General features: G+C 38.8%; 2 protein-coding genes across 2 annotated transcripts; both read left to right on the top strand.

The window, feature by feature from the left end:
* Positions 1-4,174: 4,174 nt before the first annotated feature.
* On the top strand, positions 4,175-8,409 carry LOC124173295. The gene is made up of 4 exons (XM_046552814.1): positions 4,175-4,204; positions 4,426-4,545; positions 5,192-5,323; positions 8,094-8,409. The coding sequence occupies exons 1-4, from the start codon at positions 4,175-4,177 to the stop codon at positions 8,238-8,240; spliced, it is 429 nt and encodes a 142-aa protein (XP_046408770.1). The 3' UTR covers positions 8,241-8,409.
* Positions 8,410-9,800: 1,391 nt separating this feature from the next.
* LOC124173136 (oocyte zinc finger protein XlCOF6-like) lies at positions 9,801-16,474 on the top strand. The gene is made up of 2 exons (XM_046552644.1): positions 9,801-9,948; positions 13,297-16,474. Exon 2 carries the CDS (start codon positions 13,317-13,319, stop codon positions 15,015-15,017), a length of 1,701 nt encoding a protein of 566 aa, XP_046408600.1. The 5' UTR covers positions 9,801-9,948; positions 13,297-13,316; the 3' UTR covers positions 15,018-16,474.
* The last annotated feature ends 10,507 nt before the right edge of the window (positions 16,475-26,981 follow it).

Here is a 26,981-nt window from a genome sequence, read left to right as displayed (position 1 = left end):
GTCTATCAGATATACTGGCCAGAGAATAGGGTCTTTCGAGTTTTCGAATCCATCATTCTCACATACTTTCTGAATATTCGCTATCATTAAAATTTTGTGTGGTTCCAGCACTGGTAAATTTTTCACGTGTGGGGCTGACCCTAGGTTGTTTGGATATTTACTGCGTGTTTTGACTTCGGTGCTATTCCCTTAATTTCTGTTTCACAAAAATAGTAGTCAGAAATATGATCCTTATCTTCGCGCCGAATCATGAGGACCGAAAAATTCATATGACATTTTCCATCAGTCCAACCAGTGAGAAGCCTTACATATCTGCTACATATCACAGAAGACTCCAAATGGCTTGTAAATTTTTCTCAAATGGTGTTTTGTGATTGTCTACTTGTAGTAAACCAATGATAAAAAATCAGGATATTTAAAAATGTTGACCAACATTGCCTCGGTGATTTGAAATGGATTGACCCCACGATGAAAGCTGACACACTTCACAACGATTACAATGTAATAAGCTGACATTTCCTGTGAGCAACAAGATTCTCAAACCGTCTGCAGATGAATGCACGTCTTTACGTGACGACAGTCACATACTTTTTTGGAAGCTGATATTGCATTGCATCGAAAAAAACGATAGGTTATAGCAAGTTTAATTAGATGTTTTGTTGGGATAGGAAGGCATGTCATCGTAGGACAATATGCTATGACAGGAAATTTTGATTTTTACCTGTTATTGCTATTATAATATATAAATGAAAGAAATTACTACTTTTGTAAAAGTAAAAACATACATTCAGCTGTCCTAATGAAACGAGACGTGATGGAAATAATCTAAGCCCTGATTCCGAATCAGCACAAAAATACGTCTCGGATCATCCAACGGCCTGGAGACGTCGTGACGTCTCCAAGACAAAATCTTTGTTCAACAGTGTGGGAAGTTGTGTAATTAAAAGCACCAACCCTTTGCTTCCAATGGGAGTGCGAACTACAAATATCTCCAAGGATTATGTGGAAGTAAATTGGTACATGAAATCTTTCACCCTAAATAATCGGACGAAGGATCGGTCTGGGGTGATTGTGTGACCTCGGCTAGTGCCCATGATTCGGGGGTTCTCCAACGGAAAATTTTGGGAAATCGCATGCCCAGAAATAGATTTTGGCTCTTAAAATTTAGATTAAAGTTAATAAAAGGTAGCGATTTCATAAATAAAAATACTAAGAAAAATGAGAATTAAATAAATTAAAAACTTAGCTAGGTATGATGGTTCTATTATCTATTTAGTATATTTCTACCTTTAAACCGAACTGAAATCTAGAAACCCTCCGAGATAACTTTCAAATAACCCTTTCAAAAAGCATAAGGTTCTCTTTTATCTTCTAAAATCTTCATTTAAGTAATTCTTTGTGCAAACTTTGTAAGCTGATTATGCTCTAAGTAAAGCAAATAATCAGAGCGTAGAATTCAATAACTGTTATAAATAATTTAAAGTAATCTGAGTTTTTTATTACACCTTTCATATACACTTCGAGATAGACGCGGGCGTTGTGGGGGCCCTATAACCTCGGAGGCCTCGGAGATAGCCGACCAAACAACCTGACCAGACCACACCGATCGGACAACAATAAATAATTATATATTTATGACCGACTGGATATCATCCATTTCCTCAACGGATATTTGACAGTCGCAAGGATAAAATAAAACCTTAGCCACTTCCCCTGCTTATTTCCATTGTTTGAATAAATCTTCTCAGAAATGAAAGCGTTAACGCAGATTGGGTCATTAATTTTAAAAAATTAGTCACTAAAAAAATTCGGTGTTAATTTTTTTCTCGAGTCAACTAAATCTATTATGTTTATGTTATCAATTGATCATTCACAAAATGAAAAAAAATGTTACAATTTGCTCAGATTAGAATCCCACCCCCATAGTTTCAGTGCAACAAATGCGCGTCAAGTAATCCTACTCACTACGGAGCCACATACGCATTCCGTGTTCACGGTGAGTCCAAATATGAATCTGAAGAGAGGAAATCCTCGCCATGGTGCCCGCAAGAAAACAATCCTACAACCGAACCTGTGCGTGGACGAGAGTTTCCTCAGTGCATTCTATCCGCTAGGGCAATTGAGCCAGTAGTTTGACTCCTGTCTCGCTAGCCCGGTCGCCCCCGCGTCCGTCCTCGTCGGCTATTGCTGGCGTACTGGTGAGAGATACAGGCTGCCTCATGTGCCAACCTTCCAAGTTTTTACCGACCCTACCACATCAGTTAAGTGGGGCTCGTGGGTGTCTACATACTTTTGAAAACGATAGTACATTGTTCTTGGCTTGTAATGTGAGGTTGAGCATTTCATGCTGTGGAATTACTGTTGAATCGTTGGAAACACAATTTCCTTGCTCGACACTAAATTCCCAATGCACACAATCACTTGGAAATGGCTTTGTGAGCAACTCCAAATACAAAGCAGTCTCTTCTTGAGTATGGCATTGGTCTTCATTGAGAAATGCCTCCAATTGATTTTCTCTGGAGGTTTTTGGCATTTCTTCACATAGACAGTTGTCATCATTGAAAAGATTGTCTTTGAAGCAATGATACCAATTGTGTAACAGTGTTTCTGTTATAGCAGCATCTCAGTTAACTTTATGGTGCTCTTCTCTCAACACTAAGTATCTAATGCCATGACGTATTCATCATGGTTGTTGAGCAGTTTGTTTACCTAATGTCTAAGCTTGAGTCATGATTATTCTGGTAGTTCAAAATTGACCAACAATCAGTGCTATAGCCATCTATTGACAGGCAGTAGGAACTTTGTTTCGAGCATAATACATAATTGCTGTGTGATTGGTTTCGCATGTTTTAAGGATAATAACAACAGGGTAATTTAAAAAACCATTTCATGAAATAGTTTTGAACAGAGGATGATTTTGAGGTCTGTTTTTTTTCTGCATAAATATTAAACCCTGTATTCTCATCCAGAGTTTATTTGAGTATTAACAAGAGGAAAGAACATAATAAATGTATTGAAAACATGCTCCACATGTTTTTTCCATGATACTACTGTTGAGAAAAGAATAAATAGTGAATTTGGCCTGTTAACAGCTACTACTACAAAAGTGACAATTGCAGAAGCAAATGGAGTGCAAAAATAAGGAACTTCATTCATTCATTTTGTGAACAGCAAAAAATTCATCTTCAGTCTCTCATTTGATCTCTCATGATTTGAAAAAATGGAAAAATGGTACATCTAAATAATTCCATTCTCCATCATGTATTTTGCTGTGAAAGGGCAGCTTCCATGGTCCCCAAGATATTTTGAAAAGACACTGTGTGAACTTGGAATATCAGGGATCTTCTTGTCAATTTTTTTTCAGTTTGCGCTGAAGTTTTTCAGTATTTGATTAACAGGCATGCAGAGACCAGGCTATTTTTTATATAATAGCAGAGGCAATATGTGTAACATTCTTCTTTGCAATGCTTAGAGTATTCCATATATGTGCTTTTAAAGAGATAAAGGTTTATCCGTTACTTTTTCTGCAGAGTTTTGGAGGAGGGGGGGCAGATGATGAGGAGTCAGAGCCTTGTGTGGAGTCTAAGGACTGCATTCAAGATGCCATTGAAAACACTTCAGAGTTCACATGCTCAGCCCAAATGACTGAAGTATACATTCCTGTGCCAGACTGCTTATTGCCCAGGGACGATAAGTTGGTAAGTTATATTCTCATTCACAGTGAAAACTGAGTCTAATCACCTTCAGTTTTACAAATTTCTTGGTTGTATGAGGAATGGGGGTGTGTCTGTTATAAATTTAAGTATTTTTGTGGGAAGTCACTGGCATAATGCGACGTTCAGATGTTGTATTTCTAGTGGTGACACATGAGGCAGGAAGTGGAACCACACAAATTTTTTTTCATGCAAGTCAATAGCAGTTGTACAGCATTGATAATCTGTTGATAGAAATGTCTCTTATCCCAGGGAGTATAATTTTGGATACCCTTGTCAAATCTCTGTTCAAGCCATTAGTGGTGGCTATTACAAAGCTGTGTCTCATGATTGCCCTCTATTCGTTCAAGCCATCATCCTCCATTATTTCAACAGAGGAACCAGTATAAACTATTGTGGATCCTTTTTGTAAGCCTAGGTGAAGAAATGATGAAGACAATTCAATGTACGGTGGAACCTCGATGTATCGTTCCCACTGTGGTGCCCCTACTGTAAGTGGCCAATACTCTCATTCTAACCATTTGATGTTGGTGGCGTAGTTCTCCCCACCCTAGTTGAGCATTTATATGCTGGAGTTTGATCTGTGAGTCGCAAGAATCTCATGTGTATTTTGGCCAGCTGGAGTGGTCTCAATTAAAAGAGGAGTTTTAATTATCGAATGAGGTAATTGTTGTTTTGCTTTTATTGAGTGACGCTCATTATTCTCTTCTAGTTTTTTGTGAAAGATGAGAGTGAAGACCCTCTCAGTGAAGGGAACTCTCCTGTTATCGACACCTCACAGCCAGCTGGAATTTCAAGTGATGCCTCAGACGCATTGGCCACTGATAACCTGGTGAGTATACTCTTGCCTTGTGTTCTTCTCTTTTTCTATGGCACAATGCCATTCCTTAATGGATTATTTATTTACACCTCTCAGCAGAAACATACTGCATTTTGCCTCGCATCCCTTATTGGCCATCCCTTAGAGGGCTGAAACCGTGCGGCATGACCTGATATCAGGTCATGCCTCACTCAAGTTGTTTCTTTGATTTATATTTTCTCTGACTCAATTTTCTGCTGCTGTTGTTCATAGTCTTGAAATCTTTCCACTATTGATGTTATATTAACAATTTGCTTATTCGCAGATTTTTATCAATATTTTTAGAAAGCAGTGCTCTAAGCTTAGCTTCTTTTTTAGAAATTAATTGTAATGATGCGGGAAGTCAATAATTTTAAGAGCTATTTATTCTTAAAATGTTCCCGTTCCTTCTTCCTACTAAGGATTTCATTAGATAATATGGGAAGGAATAAGGACTTTATTCGTGGAATCACAATGGTTCATTAAGTCAATCTGTTTTCTACAAAGAGACCAGAATCATTCATCAGGAATAATTTACTTTCTACAGAGACCATGTAATTCAAGCTTTGTTAATGATCACTTTTTATTTGTATACAAATTGATTAAAATGGGTATCCATCGTTGTCCCTCTTTCCAATAGAGTGATCCAGTAACGTACAAGTGCTCTTCTTTTAAAGAAGATCAGATTAGTGATGATGAGGAAGGACATGTACTCAATGATTGCTCTGATGGTGTCTCAAGCAAACTGGTACATCAAGACTCTTCTGATCAGGTAATACTGTTAGTGAACTTTATTTTGTACTGTATCACCATCATAATTTAACAAAACTAAAATTGGTTTCATACAGCCCACAATTATGGTCTAACATCTGCTTATCTTTTCATGCATATGGTCTTCTTTTACACGACACAGTGTCATTCCTTTATGCATCATTTATTTACACCTCTCAGCAGAAACATACTGCATTTTGCCTCGCCTGTTCGATCATGAACAACTACGGAAGAGCTTTCATGTTTGAATAATTAAAGTTAAATGTAATGAACAGATTTGGTGTATTTTACCAAATTGACCGCTCAACTTTGCTCACTGAGCAAGTAATCTCTCTGTCATCTCGGCACTAAGCAGTCATTTGTTATGTGATCATACAAACACAGTTTCACTTCCGTTTACCATGGAGTGGAAGGGGGATGTTAGGAATTGAGAGTTAAACTGAGTAATATTGACTTGGGTATAGTGAAACAGATTGACCGTGACATCATGATGTAGCTGCTAGCTAGATTCAACTAAATAACTCGCATTCCTTATGAGACATTGATGTTCACAGGGATCAAATTGTTTCAGATTTGGATTTTGTGATGAAAGTGAAGAGGAATTTACTGTGGGGATGATGGATATTTTAGACCTTCTTTACCATTTTTGAATTGAGTGTTGGGCGTAGGCAATGCTAGTCGACTGCCAAAAGATATCAATTGTTTGTGATGTTAACACTTTCAATGCTGACCATGTAAAACTCAAAACTACCCTGTGCAGCTTCCGTTTTTTTTCCTTCCCGTCAACTGCACAATGGGATAGACACACGATGCAGGTTGCACAAAGTCTGCTTTTTCCCCACGCCACCATTTTCTTTCAATTGTTTTGTGCGTGATGTGTCCAAAGAAGTATGAGGAAAATGAATTTTTCATGTTCTACTGGTACTGCAATTGGTACTTTGCCACTACCATTGGAAATTTTTGGTTTGGATGGTCATACACTCATGCCTCGTATAGTGCGATTTCGATGTTGCGCAAATTCGTTCGTCGGGGAAACATGGTAATGCAGTGTAGCCTAATCATAAAACGTAATCGCTCTCATGACAACACATGAACTTGCGCTCAGTACACACAAAAGTGCTATCATTTTACGCATTTTATTGCTTTCCTCAAATCTTCTTTGTTTACATATTAATCGAAATCCATTGCTGTGCAATGGCCAAAAGCATTACTTGACATTGGGTCAAGATAGTCGGCCTACCGAAGTAATTTATCTCGTCTCCTTAACAGAATGACAATAGTTAATTTGGATCATTAATTATGTGTGGAGATAGTGGAAATGAGTTTTTTTAAGCAATATGGTATGAGACGTAATTTTTGCCATCATAGGTTTTCAGGCGATTGACTTCCAGGTAGAGGGTCTATGCTAAAGCCTTTGAGGTCATCAGTATTCACACGGGAGAAATGGAGTGGTGGCATACGAACACATAAAGGGTCTGCTTTAGAGTCTCACACACAATGGCTTCATTCCCTTCCTGCAGTCGTATGCCCTCTTTGTCACAGGAATACAGTGCTGCAGTAGGTGATTTTGATAGAGCCGTACAGAGGGTAAACCAAGAGAACAATGGTAAAAAATAGGAATACAGGTAGAAAAATCAAGAATTTATCAAGAAAAACCATTAACCTAGAAGAGAAATTAAAACAGGTCAATAGCTTTGAAAATGGAGATCATCAAAGCAATATTGCGTGGAAGTTTAAACTCATTATTATCTCTTTACTGTTCTGTAGCTGTAAATTTTGAAGCCTCCATTTTTAAATATGTTCCATACTTAGAATCTGATGCATTGTTTCCTTACCTCTGTATTTGAATTCTCAGCTGTGAGTAGATCATGCTTTTTTGTAGAATGATCCCTGTGCCTTTACTATTCCAAGGTCTATTTCTTTCTTGCTTCATCCATCACTGGTTGCTAGACTTTCTGTGGCTTATCAATGAACTGGTTACTGTGCTTTGTGTAGCTTAGCATATAAGTTTGTTTGTAAGGTTATGAAACATGAAAATTGCATAGTATTGAAGCCATGGTAAGTAGTGTATTTATAATTTAAAGTGGTGAAGTTATCATTTGTTTTTTATATTTTATAATAGATATTTTCCTTTTCCACCTGAAACAACTTCACGTGTTTGAAAGCACTGTCTTATACCTTTTGAGAAAATAAGTTGTAAATGGTTCAGTTATTTCCTGGAATTTAATGATGTTCTACTAAAATTGCATTCCCAATTTATGTAGTCCCTGGATGTAAAAATTCCTCAAGAAAACACCACTTAAGAGCAGGGATAGGAATTTTTCGGTGGTTTGAGAGGGAGAAAAGCTGTACTTTGAAATTGGAAATTTGGTTCTTTCAAATAGACATGGTGTTTTCTTGAAAACTGCAAGTTAAAATATATACTTACATTGGTTTTTATTTCAAAACCTAGAAAAGGGTCAGTACCATAGTTTAACCAAATATATCTCGGTTATGTGACACTTCCCTTGTAGCTGTGTTATGACTGCAGACAATTACCTCAGTGGTGGAACCGGGAAAGTTGACAAATGGTAAAAGTGGTAATTTTAACAAAATAATTATAAATATTATGAATTCCTAACATTGATTACCTTGAGGCAGCTTGCAGGGTAGTATGAAGAATATATCCATTTGAAACTAACTTTAATTTTATTGGTGTGAGGAATTCTCAAAAGTTTTTTATCTTTCTGTATCTCAAGCATTAATGATGATGAATGGGGTTTATGTTGCAGCCCAATGCCTTAACTGCCTCCCAAGGTGAAAAGGTGGAAGCTCAGGGCACAGGAGCCATGGTGGCAGACCGGGACTGGACGCTGGTCGGGGCAAAGGAGGAACCATCTCCTGAGGAGAATGCCCAGGTATGTATGGAATTTAATTAATTGTTGAAGGAGATAGTGGGTAAAAAATGTTAATCATGGAAAATGCCAGAACATTTTGATTTTTACACAGCTTTAAAGGTAACCCATTTGATTCAAAGTTACCAATTACTCAAATAAGTACCGTTTCAAAAGCGCACAAATTTCAACGGAGTACAAAAGAAAATGTGAAGCACCTATTGCAGAAATTTTTTCACCAATGTGAATTATCAACCAAAGCTCACCGTTAGCATCTACTTAAATGGATAATTTCGTTTGAGGTTAACACCCCTATTAAAATTATTGAAAAAGGTGGCGATGTATGATCACAATGGAGACAACAAAATACATAGCCATGATGAAGCCCAGGTCCTCTGTGTGGTAGCCTGAAACACTACCACTATCCCACCTGACCTGTCTGCTGAGTAGTGCGATATCATGGAACTATAGGCAGCTTGTGAACCGCATGAAAATTAATTAATTGCAGCCTAACTAAGGCCCATACAACAGAACCACTGCAATTTCAGAGATGTGTTTACCATTCCGAAGGCCATAAAAAATACGGCATTGAAAAAGTCGTAGCAAGGTTCGTGGTCTCCCCTTGTTAGTTCGGCTTACGTACGAGTATTTACAGGCAGTCTTACCTATTTGATTCAAAGTTACTTATAACTGAAAAGAGTACATATTCTTATCTCAAAATAAGTCATTTTTTCCTCTTTATTTTGTGTTTAATTGTTGTAGATTTGTTGCCTCATATCTTTTTTTTATTTATTTTTTATTTATAAATCTTGGTACCGATAATTCAAGTATCAATATGATATTTATTTTACAATAAAATATGCTGCAACCAATAAATCATGCCTCATGAAGACTTTTTTTACAACATGAAATCCTAGGACTGATAATTCATAGCTCATTAAGAAAATCAGGTCTCACATTTCAATCAAACTCTGTAGTGTTGTAGTTCATAGGGAGCTGTCCACAAATATCCTCCCATATTGGGTTATATAACCAATGGTTTTAAAAGTGGAATGCAGTTCAATATTTATATACCTAATATGTTCCCCTAGAAATGGTCTCCTTTCAAGTAGCAGTGGTAGTGTGGTGGTTATGGTGTTTGGCTACTATCTGGAGGTCCTAGGTTCCACATTAGCATGCAGCACTTTTTTAATAATTTGTTTCTACTTTTCACTTTATAAAGTTGTACAAAAGCCTGCTCTTCATCATTATTTCCATGATTTACACTGAAGAATTTAGTTTTCTGTGTGGAAATCTTTTTCTGCAATATAGCAGCGTCAGATTTTATCCCATTTTTTCACACAGATGCCTAGTTTGCATTACGTTCATTCGGTTCATTCGTTGCAAAAGAAACCTTAATTATCATATGGTATCACATGAACTAAATTACATCCATTGCAGAGTTATCAAATGAAGATAATATTACAATGCAGGCGGAACATAAATCAAAGACCGTTTACATGTTGAAAAAAATAGAATAATATTTAATTCCCTGAAGTGTTGAAAATATTTTTACTTTGTAAGGAAAAATTTGTGAGGAATTCCAAATTTTGTTGTAATGTGGTTTATAAAAAAGTTTAAATCAATCCTTTCAAAAAAAGACCTGAATCTCTTTTCGTGCATGATTAATATCTTGATGATTACTTCCAGCCTACTTTAAGTGAGGTTGAGGACCCATTTGAGAGTTCAACTACTGCCCATGAGTCTGCATTTGGTGAGTACTCTTACGGGTTGCAAATAACTATACTTGGAGGGATTGATGTTAATGTGGAGGATGTATATGTTTATGCTTTTATTTAGCCAACTTTTACTGTGACTAGAGCAATTATTGAGAATTTGACAGTAGCCCATGAGTCTGCAATGGAAGCAGGGGGTGAGTGCTTTCAAGGGCTACAAGTAGCTGTATACAGATAAGGCTTAGGCTACTTTCAGATGGCACAGTGCCATGCTTTCATAAAACCTAATGTATGTAGGGATGCCTTCAAACGTGTCAAATCACACCGTGTTTTCCGCTGCGCCCATTACTATCCGGCCAGGCACTGCACCATCAACAGCATCAACTGATCGTGAAATTCAGACCGCTTTCAGATGAGAAAACTCTGGATTTCCTTGAGCCATGCGGAGAATGAAGGAATGTGAAAAGTCGTCTCTTCTGAAATCATATTATTTTGACTGATTCAGAAGGATGAAGAGCCTGAATTAGTCATCCATACATATTTTCTGATATCTTTATTTTAAAAGGTAATGGAATAGGGGAGAAGTGTTATATTTACTTACTTTTTTTGTAATCATCTGTATCGTTTTTAATGGTCTTCCCTAACAAAATATTTTTGTTTCACTGAAACTGTTGGGTATGTAACTGACACTTAGAGTTTTTTAATTTTAAGAATTTTTATTTATGGCTAAGAATTTTATCTTAATTTTCTCTATTTGGCATTTTTGACAGTTAAAGAGTCATATTAAATGAATAAAAATAATGCTGCCTTGCTTCAACCAAGCTTTGAGACTAGTTTATTGAAAGAAAAAAATTTACTCGTAGTAGCCACACACCTTTTTTTCCAGAAATGCCGGTGAAAAAGGGGGATGTGCAAATCCTCAGAATTATAAACCCAAAAAGCCAGAATGGAGCATTTTGTTTGAGAATTGAGTATGAGAAGTAAATTTCAGGGTTCATTCAAACATGGAACTTGGTCAAATGAGGGCAAAAATTGGCTTTGCTTTTGGACCATTTTGAATTCGTGGGAAAATTAGCAAAAATCTTTTTAATGAGTGCATTCCTGTTCACCCTTTTGTCCTTGGGATTAGCAATGGTGCTTTGTTAGGTTTTAGTGACAACTAGGCATGAAGCTTCCTTGGAGGAGAAAATATGGTTGACATAATATTAAATTTATAGGTATGCTCCAGAAATGAAATCAGTATGGCTAAGAAACAGCCGAATTCTTAAAATCAATCAAATAATTCTACGTTCAACCTGCATAATAACCTGAAAGGTGTGTGGTAGGGTGTTAGGACTTCTGCTGTTCTTACATAAAAAGGAGATGCCCTATGGGAATTAGGACGAGCGTTTATTAAAATCCTTTACGGCTCGGGGGAAAAACGAGTTACCATATCTACCCGTTCCGCAAAACAACTCGTTTAATTTATCGCTTCTATCGGACCTGGAAATATAGTGGGGCTCTAGTATTTTGTCCTCCGTGTCGCTTTTAAAGAAATCCAATCTCAACTGTTCAAGAAATCTTAGCCTAGCGTGCAGCCTTCGAGTCTCCTGTGGATCCCAGTCCAATTCACATAACATCTGGGTAATGCTTTCTGTACAAAGGTAGCTGTTTTTGACGAACCACAAAGCCTTCCTGGATTGTTTTCAGTTCGCCGATGAAGTCTTTCTTCGCCGGATCCCATACGCTCGTTGCATTATCGAGGTGCGGTCGGACGAGTGCAAAATAGCACCTATCTTTTACTTTCTCATCGGAAAACCTTCCTTTAATACGCTTGACAAATCCTCATTTCTTCAGGGCTATGCCGCAAGTATTTCTTATGTGTGTTCCCCACAATAGGGTCACGGTTATCATAACTCCCAGGTACTTCACTTCGTATGTTGCCACTATGTTAACACCATCCACTGCATGAACATGGTTATAGTTGTACGAATTCAGCAATAAATGTACCGTCATGCATTTGTTCAGATTAAGTTCGAGTCCCCTCTCTTGGCTCCAGAAATGAACGTTGTTTCAGTCCAATGATAGAATTTCATAGTCTGAGTGATCTCTAATTTCGCGATAGATGACAGGGTCGTCAGCAAATAAACGTATTTTACTGCTAATGTGGGAGCATAGTTCATCAATGTATATAATGAACAGCAGGGAAGAAAAATCTATTGTTCCCTTAGCCAAAAAAATTGCTGAAAGAAAAAGGCCTGCGTTAGTGCAAAAAAAGAAATAAGTGGTGAATTTGGAGAGAAATTTTCCCTTGCAAAAGCAAAGCAGGGGATTTATCTCTCTTAAGTTCACAGAAGAATTGTACGATAATGTCATACTGACCCAAAATAATAAATTAGTCCTTATTCTTTCTAAAATGCATCATGATTATGCCATTGATACTGAAAGGGATAGCCAAAATAAATCTGATATGGTTACATCCTACAACAACGAAAATTGACGTCGATCTAGTGGACCAATTCTGTGCAAAAACTACACTGCAGGACGTAATACAAGATGGCAGCCCTCGGTCATTTTTTTTTACTAATTATTGAAAATTTCTGTTTCCATTGTCCTTGGCATTTTTAAGGTTCATTAAATATCTTCTCAAGTTATTAGGAGTGGTTTTCTGCAGAAGATAGCTTGGGAAATGATTAAACTGCATATAATGAAAAAGAGTGGAAATGCTACTATCCCAACACATAAAAGAGCTCAGACTTGCGTGCCATACTTGGAATATCTGCCCCCGGTGCCGCTCCAAACCATTGCTTATCTCATGACAGTGGGGTATATTTCACTCAAGGGAGTTTCTTTTGGCTGTTGGTTCATTGCTTCTATCTTTAAATTTTTAATTACCTCTATGAAACCTAATCCAGGAAAAAGACAAAATAATTTTTCTAGATACTCATCTGCAGTACCACAAAATTTATTGTGATTGCCATTGTTAGGAACCTTTTCAATTTAGAAAATACTCACCAATCATTAAATATTCGATTGAAAAGAAAATATTTTTTCCTTTTTAAAGGACCAATTCTAAAAGGGGTATAATTTTATTCTTTTCCTGCAATTGGAAGTCATATGTGTGATGCGTATGTGTGTGCTTGATGATTTGTATACGTAGCATTTTAACCCATGATTTCGTGTTTTTTGTTCTACTACACCCCTGTTGCCCTCGTCATTTTTATGCTGTGCTCTTTTCCCCTCCATTCATTTATATCGAGTCTCTAGGTTCAAGTCCAAGTTGGGCAGCTATTTTTCCACCTGACTTGTGCATTTTTCCATCCATTAAATGGATTTTAAGTAGAAGATGTTGTAGTCTTAAATTTTATGTTTGACTGTGTTAGTTGCTATTTGAAATTTTCTTCTAGGGGTCCCGGCTGCCGAAGAAATGCCCGAGCAAACAACATCAACTTCATATCTGCTTGCAGAAGGAAATCTTAGGACTCATTCAATTGATGAATGCATTAGTACCACACCTTTGGCGACACAAGTTATTTCCAAGGCTGGATCATCCCATGAAGAGATAGAGAAAAATCTGATAGATGAAGACTTGGAAAAAGGTGGTGCTTCTGACTCTGATAAGATATCAAGTTGCTCAATTCCTGATGACAGACATTGTAATACCAAAGACATTGAATCACTTAAAAGCAGCAGAGATGGAGCCGCAATGGCTGTTGTTGGGGAGAAAAGTGGTTGTGATGCACCAAATACCTCGCATAGCCTTAGGTTTATCAGAATAAGTAGAAATGACAGAGGTGGCTGTGAGACCATCATGGGAGGCAACAACGAGGTACTTAATTGCTTGATCGAAAATCCAGGGAGCAGTTACAGTTCAAACGAAGATTCATATAATTGTTTTAACTGCAGAGATGTGTTCAACAACAAAAAGGAGCTTATCAAACACATGAAAATTCATTGTGTTGCTCGTAATTTTGATGCTGCAGCAGAATCATCAATCGTAGGTGTGTCTCTGGAAGCACTTCCATCAAGCGGACACAGCAGTTCTTGCGAGCCTACCACCTCAAAGGGTTTAGAAGAGCTGGATAGGAAAATGCTAGAGCCCATGCAAAAAGAAAATGTGCTCAACAAGGAAACCAGTGGAGGAAAAGGGGACGAGACAAATATAAGACGATTGACGAGAAGTTTCACAGTAGGAGAGAAATCAACTACACAAATTTTATCTTCAAATTCATCTAGCATTAGAAATGTACGCAATCACGTGGGTCCGAGAAAGGAAGAGAGACTATATTCATGCAGCGAGTGCACTGAGTCCTTCACTCAGAAAAGGGACCTCACCGTACACAAACTTACTCACACAGGAGGGAATAGGTATTCTTGTAGCACTTGCAGCAAGTCTTTCACTCGTAGAGGTCATCTCAATATTCACTCGCGAATACACACGGGAGAGAAGCCTTTTATATGTGAGGTCTGCGGCAAGTCCTTCTATAGGAATGACGTTCTCTACGCTCACGCACGTACCCACACAGGAGAAAGGCCTTATTCATGCAACGTGTGTGAAAAGTCTTTCTCGGATAAGAGTAACTTAGTTAAACATGTAAATACGCACACGGGAGAGAAACCCGACTCATGCAGAATCTGCAATAAATCTTTCACTCGGAAGAGTTCTCTCAAGAGTCATACTCGAACACACACGGGACAGAAGCCTTTTTCTTGCAATGAGTGTAAAAAGTCATTCTCGGATAAGGGTAGCTTAGTTATACATATTCGTACTCACACGGGGGATAAACCGTATTCTTGTAGCATTTGCCGCAAGTGTTTCACTCACAAGAGTATTCTCGACAGTCACATGCGAAAACACACGGGAGAGAAGCCTTTTTCATGCAGCGAGTGTGAAAAGTCTTTCTCGGATAAGAGTACCTTAGTTAAACATGTACGTACGCATACGGGGGATAAACCGTATTCTTGTAGCATTTGCGGCAAGTGTTTCACTCAGAGATGTCATCTCAAGAGTCACTTGCGAACACACACGGGAGAGAAGCCTTTTTTCTGCCACCTGTGCAGTAAGGCCTTCGCTAGGAAAAGTCAGCTCACCTCACACATTCAAAGACACTCGGGAGAGAAGCCTTAATCTTGTAGTATTTGCCGCAAGTGTTTCACTCAGAAGGGTAATCTCAAGAGTCACTTGCGAACACAAACGGGAGAGAAGCCTTTTATCTGCAACATGTGCAGCAAGTCCATCACTAGGAAAAGTCACCTCACACATTCGAGCACACTCGGGAGAGAAACCTTAATCTTGTAGCATTTGCTGCAAGCATTTCACAAAGAGATGTTCTCTCAACAGTCACATGCGTTTGCATATAGGGGGAGCGAGGCCTTAAATCATGACACGAGTGTGAAAAGTCTCTCTCGAAAAAGAACCATTTAGTGACACATTTTCGTATACACTCGAGAGAGAAGCCTTAGTCGTGCAAAATGTGCAAAAATTCCTTTTGTAGAAGGTATCTGGTGGGACACATGCAATCGCACGCAGAAGAGACCTTTTCGACGCAGAATCCACAAAAATAATTTTTCACTCAGAGTCGTTCACTTAAGAGTCACATGCAAAACAACGCGTAGGAGAAACCCTTCTCGTGCGGCGAATTAGAGTGTCCCTCTCGACAAAGAGCCTCTTAGTACATTTGTACAAAAAAACGGGGTTTGCTTTATTTCTGCGACGTCTGCAGCAAGTCTGTTACGCCATGATGCGACCTAGTAACCCATTCGTACACACAGTAGATAAACCTTGTCAGTGTAGCATTTGTTGGAAGTGTTTTGCAGTGAGTGGTTACCTTGACAGATATACATACATGCTCACATATGTGAGCGCAGCCTTGTTTATGCATAGTCCGCATCACGTCCATCACTACAAACAGTGGCCCTGACCACCACATGTGTAAACGCACAATTGTGGTGTATTATTATTACTTCGTATTTTGCACCTAGTCTTTCACTGTTTGTTCTCTTTTAACTACCACACGCGCTCCAAATTGAGACACTATTCATGTTGTGTATGTTGCGTGGTTTCACTCAGATAAGTCACGTTTACGCATGCAACATTTTCTTGCGGACAGGATAATTTAAATAAATGTTAGAAATGTTCCAATTAAACCTCATGCAAAGATGCACGGAGGAGTTAAATCGTTAATTTTTGCCTGCACAATGAGTAATGAATGATGATATTGTGTCAATGGGCCATCTACATGTTTCTATGAAATGCGTGCCCAGCAATGTGTTTCTGGATTTTCGTAATGAATATTGAAAGAGAGTAGTTGCAGAAAAGGGCACACCCAGGCTAACGCATTAGGATGAAGCAGCCTACACTACACATTTTTGTTTAAACACGTCCACAGTATTCACTCCAATGTTTCTGGCTTTAAGTCCAGCCTTAATTGTCATCTTCTAATTGGTTCTGAATTTTCTTAGAATTAATCATGTGTTCCTTGAATATTCTTTGTTAAAATAATTATTCTTGTGTCCATATTTTGTAAATAATGTGATATTAGTGCACAATAAAACGCTTATGGCCGAGTTTTTTAATTTAATGAATTCAGCATGTCATTTATTTTCATTGTTAAAAGATATGCAATTGTATTCCTATTTCTCTGTTTTCACTCGCGGCTGAGCGATTCGTCACGATTTGTCGGAATGCACCGTCAATAGGACAGCAACGATAATCGTGGGCCATTAACCTTAGAATGGTGAAGTTGCGAGAAAAGGCAGTAATGGAGGTGGAAGATGTACAAACATTGGCAGAGTGAATGGGGATGATATCGGAGGTAGGGAGAGTAAGCAGAGGATGGGGAGTGGATCCTAGATGGCGCTGAGCGCACTTGCAGGATTTGGTAATGAGATAATGATGCAAAGGACACGTCGGACGCAACCAAAAGTAGTACTACGGAGTTTGTGAGCAAGAGATTCATTTGTGCACAAACTTTGGCCGCAATCCGTTTAGCCGTCTGGAAACACATAGCGGACAGATAAACATGTATTAAAGATTACATATAAAAAAGATTAAGAGCATCCTGACATTATCTTATCGCCGAGGAATGCCATAAGTTCCTCCTACAAAGCTAGGTTCACATTTTTATATTTAGAATTAATGATACTTTGCATGCATATGTGATTCAAAAATTTATCTATGAAAAATAAAGAAAAAGTCCAGTCGACTGTCACATTATAATACCTTTTTAGAATGAAGAAATGCATCTTGGGTAACCAGAGGATTTCCCTTTCTCCACTCATAAAGATTATATGATGTTACATTTGAGGGTAATCTTGCATCATTGTCGCCTCCAGAGGTGCCATTGGGTGTTTATATTTATTTATTGCCAAGGAAAATATCTTTTTTATGGATAGTTTCTATCAATATGCTTGCGTTCAATCGTTAAATAAATTTTAAAATTTAATTTACTATGCTAAAATAAAATTTTTTGGCTAAATATAAGAGCAGCCATTGTTAGATTAGCAACGAGAATTGACCCCCGTGCATGGCACCCGATATATCGAACGGCTGTCAATTTTGGTAATATAGATTTAAAAAATAGTAACGAACAATTTGAGGAAATATGCAAGAATAAGATCAACCTTAAGGACAAAAACGAGATGAAAGTAATCAATGTATTAAGAAAAAAAACTTAAATAAAAATTATTGACACACACACCTACAGGGAGCACTTTCCGGATTATCCCTTCTTGGAGAGAAAGGAAGCTCCCTGCTCTCCACAGCGCATTCACAATGAAAACCATTCCAACGAATCCTTGCATTTCCTAGGAATTTATTTATCTTGCTGTTGTACATTAGCCGGGGAAACTTATGTTAACGCATTGGTATCTATTTTTTTATACTTTTGGTGGTCAGTCTCTGAGTAATTACCAAGGACATATTACATTCGTGGTCTGTCGTGAGGGGGTAGGGTGAGCAGTCCCAGATTATGAGGGTCCACCACCTGCTAGACACGCCCGGGGTCGATGGAAAAATATCTTCCCCGCTCATGTCCCGCACACAGTGACAGAAAAATTTGACGCTCCCCCAGTTAAAGGTTTACAGCCACCGACTGCGTCCGCCGGGGATGCAGATGTTGTGTTGACATTTAGTCATAAAATTTAGCAGCGACATAAGCAAGTTTATATGTTGAATAAGCAGTCGTGGAGAAAGGCGGCAGTGATTCGAGCAGATATGTGCCTATCCCTGGGCAAGATAGGCCAACTAAATAATACACAAAGCATTTGGAAATGCCGCGATTTGGTGATGGGAGGCTTATAAGTATGCCTCGCATCATCTGGAGGAGAAGGCAGCGGCTCATCTTCATATGAGTAAAGGCAGGGGCCACGGTGGTCAGTACAGCGACACTCAGTTCACTTCAGACGTAAGAACATTTACGTAAACGGCTGTAGTACTGCTATGAGGAAGGCAAGGGGAAACAACCACATTATTATCCCGAGGAGTCGCTGTCTCTCCAACGTTAAATTATCACTCACAATGGAATTCCATAAGGTAAAACATTCCGGAGGTAAAAGAAGTCCCCCATTCTCATGTCCGGGAGGAGACTGCCCGAGAGATTTTAATGGCCACCTGCGATGAACTTTTGAAGATAGGTATAGTGGCGGAAAAAATTGACGCACAGCTCATCAGCGTCTGAATGCGGGCAGTTCTGGAACCATTTTTCTCCCAAAAATTCTTAGCATTTAGCGTTTTCGAAGAAAATCTTGGGCGTGCTTCGCGATGGCGGATAAACGAAATTGTCTATTTTTGGTGGGCCTTTGGTGCGTTTCCATTCTGAATTTCAAGGATATATGCATCCGATATATCGGAAATAGGTGCGAGGGTTCTGGCAAAACACGGCATAGTGACACTTTTGTGACTTTGTCGTGTTCTGCAAGAATCCTGTGGCAAGGAGACAGACGACCCCATATGAAAGGCCTAGTGCCATCCAGATATAAAGACGAATATACCGAGTCGAGTGCTCTTGCGGAGACTCGTGCATGTGCCAAACATCACGAGCCTTGAAAAGCAGAATGAAAGAACACCAAAGAGCTACCAAGAATAGATAGTTTCGTTTATCCGCCATCGCCGAGCATGTTTGGGGAAGGCCAATGCACAACGTGTACTTTGGAAACTCATCACCAGACAGAAGCAATATTTTCCCCGGCTGATTAAAGAGTCTATCGAAATAGCCAAAACACCAAGCTTCAACAGGGTGGATAGCTACTCGCTCTCCAACGCCTCGAAGAAACTCATCCCCAAACCAGCCAATTGCCATACCTTGCCGCACCTTACCATAATTAAGCCTTATATAAGACTGAAAAACATCTGCATCCGTCATTTCAAACCCGAAGACGCCTGCAGCAACGCCGGCGAAACTATCGTTTAGAGAGGAATCGGCGCTGAGGGCAACTCGGAAGCCAAGCTGCACCAAGAGGCTAATATTACTTGGACCGTTCTCTCCCTGCTACGGAAGCGGCTTTCTCCGCTCCTTACTTGTTGGACCACAGCCAGTAAACAGGTGGGGGACTGCGCTGTCGGTTCGCTGCCTGTTTATTACTTTTGTTTTACTGCTGACATTTAACGTGTATGATCTACGTATATGTATTACTAACATTCTACGGAAGACAACAGTACATATCAATTTTCAATTGACCCCCTGGTTTGGAAGTTAGCTGAGGTTTGCGTTGTGTACGACAATTCCGTTAATTTTAGTGGTATAAACAGCTTGATTTCGGCTAACTACTAGTGATAGATGTGGTTTCTTCATATCAAGATTGTAGTTATAGGAACGGAAATTACGGTAATGCCAGCGCTCAAATTAGGGAACCTTGATTTTACACGCATAAAACGGGCACTTTTAAGGGAAAAAATTAAGAACAGGATATACTATAAATCCGAAGATTTTTTCAACTACATGATACAACACAGAAATGAATTCTCTTTCGTATGCTTTTTGTTGCATTGAAATTGATTGCTTTGTTTAGACGCTAGAGCTCCTCAAACTCGGGTATGTTGCTTTTTTTTACAGACAGCACATGAGCTAAAAATTATGCAAGGCCCTTTGAGAATAATGGTAATAGAATACACGAATCAGGACATTACTTTCTGTTCAGATCGCCCCGTGATTAGGAAGAGGAAAATTCTCGAGTTCCTGAAGGAGAATGAAGAATGTAGCCCGAGGACGTGCAAATGGAGCATGCTATCCCCGGAAACGGTAACGAGGAGGCTGATGAAGATACATAGTTCGAATGGATTGATGCAAGAGGACCGCATTCTTTCCAACACAAATGAGGCCTCCACTTCTACAGAAAAGGGGAAAAACTTGAATAAAGTGCAAGAGCAAACATGAGCCAAAAATATCTGTTCTCGAGCGATTGCAACTCCTCTAATCAAAGTTGAAAATAAGGCTATTGCTCTGCCCATCCCTGCCTGTTTGTGATATTGACTCTATTGAAAACTTGGATTTATCATTTTGAGGCAGTGTATGGAGAAATTCCTGAGAATATTCAGACTATTGGTATATTTTTAGTGAAAAACATAGTACACAGTATTTAGTGAAAAACATAGGCGCTGGGTGTAATGTACTACCCATCCAGACATTGTCCAAGTCCATATAAAGAAGGTCAGTTTTTATTAATACCATATTTTAATATAAAAAATTAATTAGTTCGACAAATAAATCTACAATAGGAAGATGCTGATGAAATGTTGTGTCCTAGAAAGTAAAGGTGATGGACCCTCAGAAAAGATTATTTTTTTCCACTGTTGACCACTAACCTTGTCTTGTCCAATAGCATTGATTATTCAAATATTAATGTTTTCAAACCCTACCCTATGTGAGCATAAAAATTATGTGTGGAACCATTCGGGTGATAGTGCAGTAGTGGGAGCAGCAGGTGAGTTCTCTATAGGATTAGCTAATAATAGGGTGGTTTTCTATTATTTTTTACTGCCTATATCGGAAGATTATTACTCCTGGAGTACGTATTTCACGCTTTTAGATTTTTAAATGACGTTATCTATTTTTCGCGATTAAATGAAAAGTGAAAATTTTCAAGCGCGCGAAAACGCGACGGGTAAGGAAATCTCTCCGTGTGACGTATTTCTGGTTCCCCCTCCCGCCTTGTGAGGTGGCCTTGATCGAGGCTCTGAGCGCTGATAAGACGCAGGATGCTATCGGGTAGCTGAGTACCTTGCTGGCTGGTGGCGCTTGGCTTAAAAAAGTTTTATTAATACCTTTTCAAACGAAGAAAACTTTCCGACCTTAGCCAGTTTTAATAGGTGATTATTAAGACATGTTTCCCTGAGCTCTGCGCCTCATGCATGCATTCATAATCTCAGACGATGTATAACTCCTATCTTCTCCTATAGAAACTAGGTCCCTGTGACATCACGTGGAGTGGCATCACATGGGCGCCAATCTGGCCGTTTTCAAATGAGGATAAAAATGGACCATTGCCATTCGTCTAAACCGGTATTTATAAAACGAAATAATTTGTATATTATGAATACAGTAATAGTGGGTAACAAATCGCAATCAATGCCTTTCGGTTTCTTTGATGAAGGAAACTACCCTATTCTTACGGTTGAGGGTTTGTTATAACTGCACATTAGGGCGGATCGGAAAAATCGATTTTTTTCAAATCCATCTGGCCCAATGAAAAAAAGTTGTGGGACCGATGAAAAATAAGGCCTGAAAAATTTGAGACCTCTAGGTGAACCCCTGACCCTCGCTCAAATGCAATTTAGGGGGGGAAGGTCGAAATTCGAAAAATATAGTATTTTATGGTCATTTCTTATAGATTTTGCCGAGTTACTGGTCTTTTAGGGCAAACTTTTCGTGCATTTTGACGTATCTGCCACCGTTTAGCCACAAAATGCCTAATTTGAGTCCACGCCCGCGAAGATAATATTCCAACGCCCACGCAGCGTCGCGGATACAAGAGCCGCAGGCCGATCCCCTCCCCTCCCCGCTCGCTTCTACCCCTCCCACGCCTCCAATACAGCAAAATGCATCTCGCGTATACTGCTAGGAGGTCATTTATCTTAGATAATATAAATCGGAAGATGGTAGAAGGTAATAAAGGAAGCTTAGTGAGACGACTTGTCCCTTATTAGGCGCCTCGTCTGGGTTAAACAAATCGATGTTACCAACTTTTAGAGAAGTGATGAAATATTTTTAGATCCGAGAACGCAGGAAAGGAGCCTACGGTCCATGAAAAGGCCTCTCGAGTGGCTATAAAGGTGTGCTACCTTCGGATATGCGCTCCAATTTCGGCTTTGTCCGATAGATGTGATTAAATGGATTTTGGGCGAAAGCCGCTCGCGTCCCCTCCCCGCAAGCTTCTCCCACGCGCCAAATGCACCAAAATTCACACCAAGTGCGTCTTACTTCGTTAGTCTAAATATTTAATGTTTCAGTATCGTCTGTGGAGGAACAATGACGAAAGAATTTTTCAATTACCTGCTTTCCAATCTGTATTTCTTATGTCAGTGTCATTCCTCGTCTTTCGCTGTTGTCAACAAAGTTTTGGTGAATTTCTTCACGAATCTCTCGTCCGTATCTATAATAAAAATAAATATTTTACTTCAAATCTGAAAGTTCATGAATAGATTTCTTAAAATCCACAGCACTAAGGTCAGATGTAGCCGGAGGTACTGTGGTCTCTCTCCAATATGTCATCAGCGAGTAGTCCTTAAAGTTGATATTAAAATCCAGCACTTTAAAAAATCTCGGATCGGCCGCCAAACGCATACTTGCAACAACGCAAATTCGGTCCTTAGATTGCCCTCCCAATATTTATGCCGCAAGTCTAAGTCAAATTAGTGCAATTAGCAAATAGAACTCTATAAGGGATGAAATATGATTTTATACTTTCCCGGAGAATGATGTGGGTAAACTCTTCTCGGGATTCAACGAAATTTATCCCTGATGATGAGCCCCGAGTCGGAGCTTGAAACGTTTGCCATTATGGAAAAATTAACCCGGTGGAAATCCCGAGAAGAGTTTACTCACATAGCAAGGGATGTTGGAATTATGCTTGTAGCATAGGGATGATTTCTCCTTTTTGGGGGGTATTCACCATCGCATTGAAATCCTTTTTATTTTTGTGTATCTAAATTTCACTCGGAAAGGAATCGAGAATCGCAGATTTTATAACTTTTGCTAATCCTCCGACGGGGGAGGCAAACCCGAAAGTGGGACCCTGTTTCTTCAACTAACATCACACATTCCCCTCTAAACTTGGATTGATAAGTGCTCTTGCCTTTTTTCATCAGACAAAAGTATAGTCTTTTACTCCATAAAAATGTAGCCCTTTGATGACACCCTTTGATACCTCTCTTTTCGTATTCTCAATAATTAGCATCTTTTTCTGTCTACGTAAGTAATTCTTTCAAACTACCTTGGATGTTTCGTACGAAGTTATGATTTTTGCGTCAACTAAAGTTGCGGGGACGATCATTGCTGTTTCTTGGTTCTTGCATATACCTCTATCACATTTGGCAGACGCATTTTCCACGCAGAAGTTCCAGTTTGAGTTAAGTCCTGAATTTTTATTTGATGAGGAAAGTAGAGATAAAAATCGGGTGATTTCTCTTCAGTTTAATTTTCTTCGGATGAATTGATGAAGAAAATTTTTGATACTATTTTCCCATACAAGAATTGACGACGTCGGCTCAACACTCTCCGACGATTCTCTTTTTTTTCCTCAGTTGTCGAGTTTCTTTAGAACTCAATCCAGCAGCCATCATCTTTAGTTTCGTCCGCTGGTCTCTCAACATACTTCTTCATTGAGGGATCATTATGCTCCTTCTTGCACATACACGCAAAAATATCGCATAATTTCAAATGTTCTTTCAAAAGTGCTTTAGGTTTGTACTTAAGAAAAAAACCCTACTTTTGGCCTATTCGCATTTTCCGTAAGTTTTAGTACTTCCTTTTGTACCGCTAAATCATTTAGTCACACACATAATGGAAGGGAAGCGTCACCATAGTTCGCACACCTTTATAGCCACTCGAGAGGCCTTTTCATGGACCGTAGGCTCCTTTCCTGCGTTCTCGGATCTAAAAATATTTCATCACTTCTCTAAAAGTTGGTAACATCGATTTGTTTAACCCAGACGAGGCGCCTAATAAGGGACAAGTCGTCTCACTAAGCTTCCTTTATTACCTTCTACCATCTTCCGATTTATATTATCTAAGATAAATGACCTCCTAGCAGTATACGCGAGATGCATTTTGCTGTATTGGAGGCGTGGGAGGGGTAGAAGCGAGCGGGGAGGGGAGGGGATCGGCCTGCGGCTCTTGTATCCGCGACGCTGCGTGGGCGTTGGAATATTTTCTTCGCGGGCGCGGACTCAAATTAGGCATTTGTGGCTAAACGGTGGCAGATACGTCAAAATGCACGAAAAGTTTGCTCTAAAAGGGCAGTAACTCGGCAAAATCTATAGGAAATGACCATAAAATACTATATTTTTCGAATTTCGACCTTCCCCCCCTAAATTGCATTTGAGCGAGGGTCAGGGGTTCGCCTAGAGGTCTCAAATTTTTCAGGCCTTATTTTTGATCGGTCCCACAACTTTTTTTCATTGGGCCAGATGGATTGGAAAAAAAAAATTGATTTTTCCGATCCGCCCTACTGCACATGCCTCCCCCGAGATCTGCCTATGATGAGAAGTTTCGAATCCACACGATGTTTTTTTTCGGCTAATGTTTTAAGTCAATATTTTTATTAACCTTGCCACACCTCGCATACAGAAATCATCTTTGGATTTGATTTGCTATTGTTTCCAAACCCAACCCTGAAACTTGGATAAATCGAACATCAAGGGACCAGTGAAAGACTTTGAATGATCTAAAAATTCGATTACAAGAGGTCCTTCATAAAAAATCCAAAAAATAAAATTCTTCTTTCCAATCAAAACTCACTCACTTATTGCCCTATGCTTCCTTGAAAAATCAGTGGGCACACACTTTTGGACTCCCAAAATCTTCTCGTTGACAAGGGCTATGCTTCTGGATGGAAGCCGCACTCTATGAACAGCACTTGTCAATGACACCATCATCTTCCTCATTATCCCTTAACAAATGAGGTGCATATATTCCAATGGAAACTCTGTCACCACCCTAATTCCAGGTATCCTAAGGAGGATTATAATTATGAATTATAATTCCTCAAGATTTTCTAAAATAATGTTGTTATTATAAAAATAACTGCAGAAATGGAGTGAGTATACCAATAAAAACATTTGTGGTGCAATTTTCAAAACAATCCTACAAAAATCTGATTTTTTGTTCTACTTTGTCGCAATCCGGACCACTGTGCGCCGTTTCTATTACGAGGTTGGGATAGGGAAGGGTTATTTTCCAGAAAAAAAGGATCAGGTGTTGAGGAGGTGGAGTACGTGTGTGTGTGTGTGTAGCTGCACAAAGGGAACATCTACATTTCATTGAGAAAGAATGTGGAAAACAGAATAGAATGGTCGCGTTGAATTCTTTTTAAAAGAGTAATTTCTCGCTGTCCTAAAATTTCCGAAATAGTTCGCAGAAATAAAGTCTCACGTTTTGAAATTCACTTTCACAGGTAATTAGATTTACATTATAAACCGTTTGAAGAGTTTCATTGTCCGAGATAACCCATAAAAGCACTGAATCAATCGCAAAATTCTTTTATACGAAATTGATGATAAAATTACAGATAATGTACTTCGAAAGAACATAATATTGCTTGAGGTTTGAAGTTATCAAATCCGGGATAGGGGTTTGAAATTTCACGTATAAAATAACTTATCTGTTTGCGTATCATTTTCTTTTACATTTGAAGCAGCAAATACTGTTTCATAAACTTTTATTCGTTCTTTTAAGGAAGGACCAAAGATTCAATATTGGGTTGTAGTTTGAATGCGTTAACCGCAATCACAATGCAATTATTTGTACAAATGACAATAAAATGCGTCTTCTTGAAAACAATATATTGCCACCCATACAAAAAAATCTGTGCTGTGGCTGTACTAAAGCTGCACTGTAACTGTGCTAAAAGGTCTGTACTGTTACTCTACTTAAATTGCACTTGAATTGAAACATCACAGTACAGTTATAGCACGGTCAGAGTGCAGTTGCCATAGCACAGTCACAGTGGAGTTGTCATAGCACAGTCACAGTGGAGTTGTCATAGCACAGTCACAGTGGAGTTGCCATAGCACAGTCAGAGTACAGTTGCCTTAGCACAGTCATAGTGCAGTTGCCATAGCACAGCCACAGTGCAGCTGCCATAGCACAGTTTTTACTGTAATACTCTGTCCATGAATCAATAATTGAGTCTTGATGTGGCTATTGCATTCCCTGTATATCTTATTGAAAACAAGAAGCGGAATTAAATCAAGATAGGCCAATTAGCAGAGATATATAGTTCCCTTTTTGGGTGTTTGAAGATTGGTTGCCTGATCCAATCAGAAAACCACAAAGAGATAACAGTGGCCAAAACGACTACACTCATTCGAATGTTGACTAATCTAATGAAAGATAAACCATATTCCTAACAGATACTCACTGAATCTGTTACGTTCCACTTCCTTAATATGAACTAAGTTTATGGTACTAAAAATATTGCTATCGAAGCACTTAGGTTCTATGAGAAAAATTGACAAATCCTATTCTGCACATCAACGGGCACTCAACATAAAAACCACCAAAATTTACTTCAGTGCTATTTGTCTAGTTGCCACAAATATGCCCACCTCGATAGTTTTTGTTGATGAAGTTTCAGTACTAACGCCGTGGAGCACAATAAATGACAATAAGATATGAAAATAAAAGAAATTTATTAAATACAAATATACTCATGATTATAAACATAAAAATGAAAGTCTTGTTAAGGCATGGCCGCTCAATTCATTTGCCTCTTTGGCTTCCTTCCTGAAATAAAAGGAAAAAACATTACATACTGATATCTAATAAAGTGTTACGTCAAAATTTGACTGTTTAAGTTTGTCTGAATTTAATTTTAGAGAAGTTGAGTACTTACCTCCAGCAGCAGAGTATAAATAAAGATATGTCTTTTTTCAACT

The sequence above is a fragment of the Ischnura elegans genome (assembly GCF_921293095.1).
Source record: "Ischnura elegans chromosome 13 unlocalized genomic scaffold, ioIscEleg1.1 SUPER_13_unloc_4, whole genome shotgun sequence".
In the NCBI taxonomy this organism is placed as follows: Eukaryota; Metazoa; Arthropoda; class Insecta; order Odonata; family Coenagrionidae; genus Ischnura; species Ischnura elegans.
The sequence above is the reverse complement of the archived record's forward strand: the minus strand, read 5'-3'. Positions and strand labels throughout refer to the sequence as shown.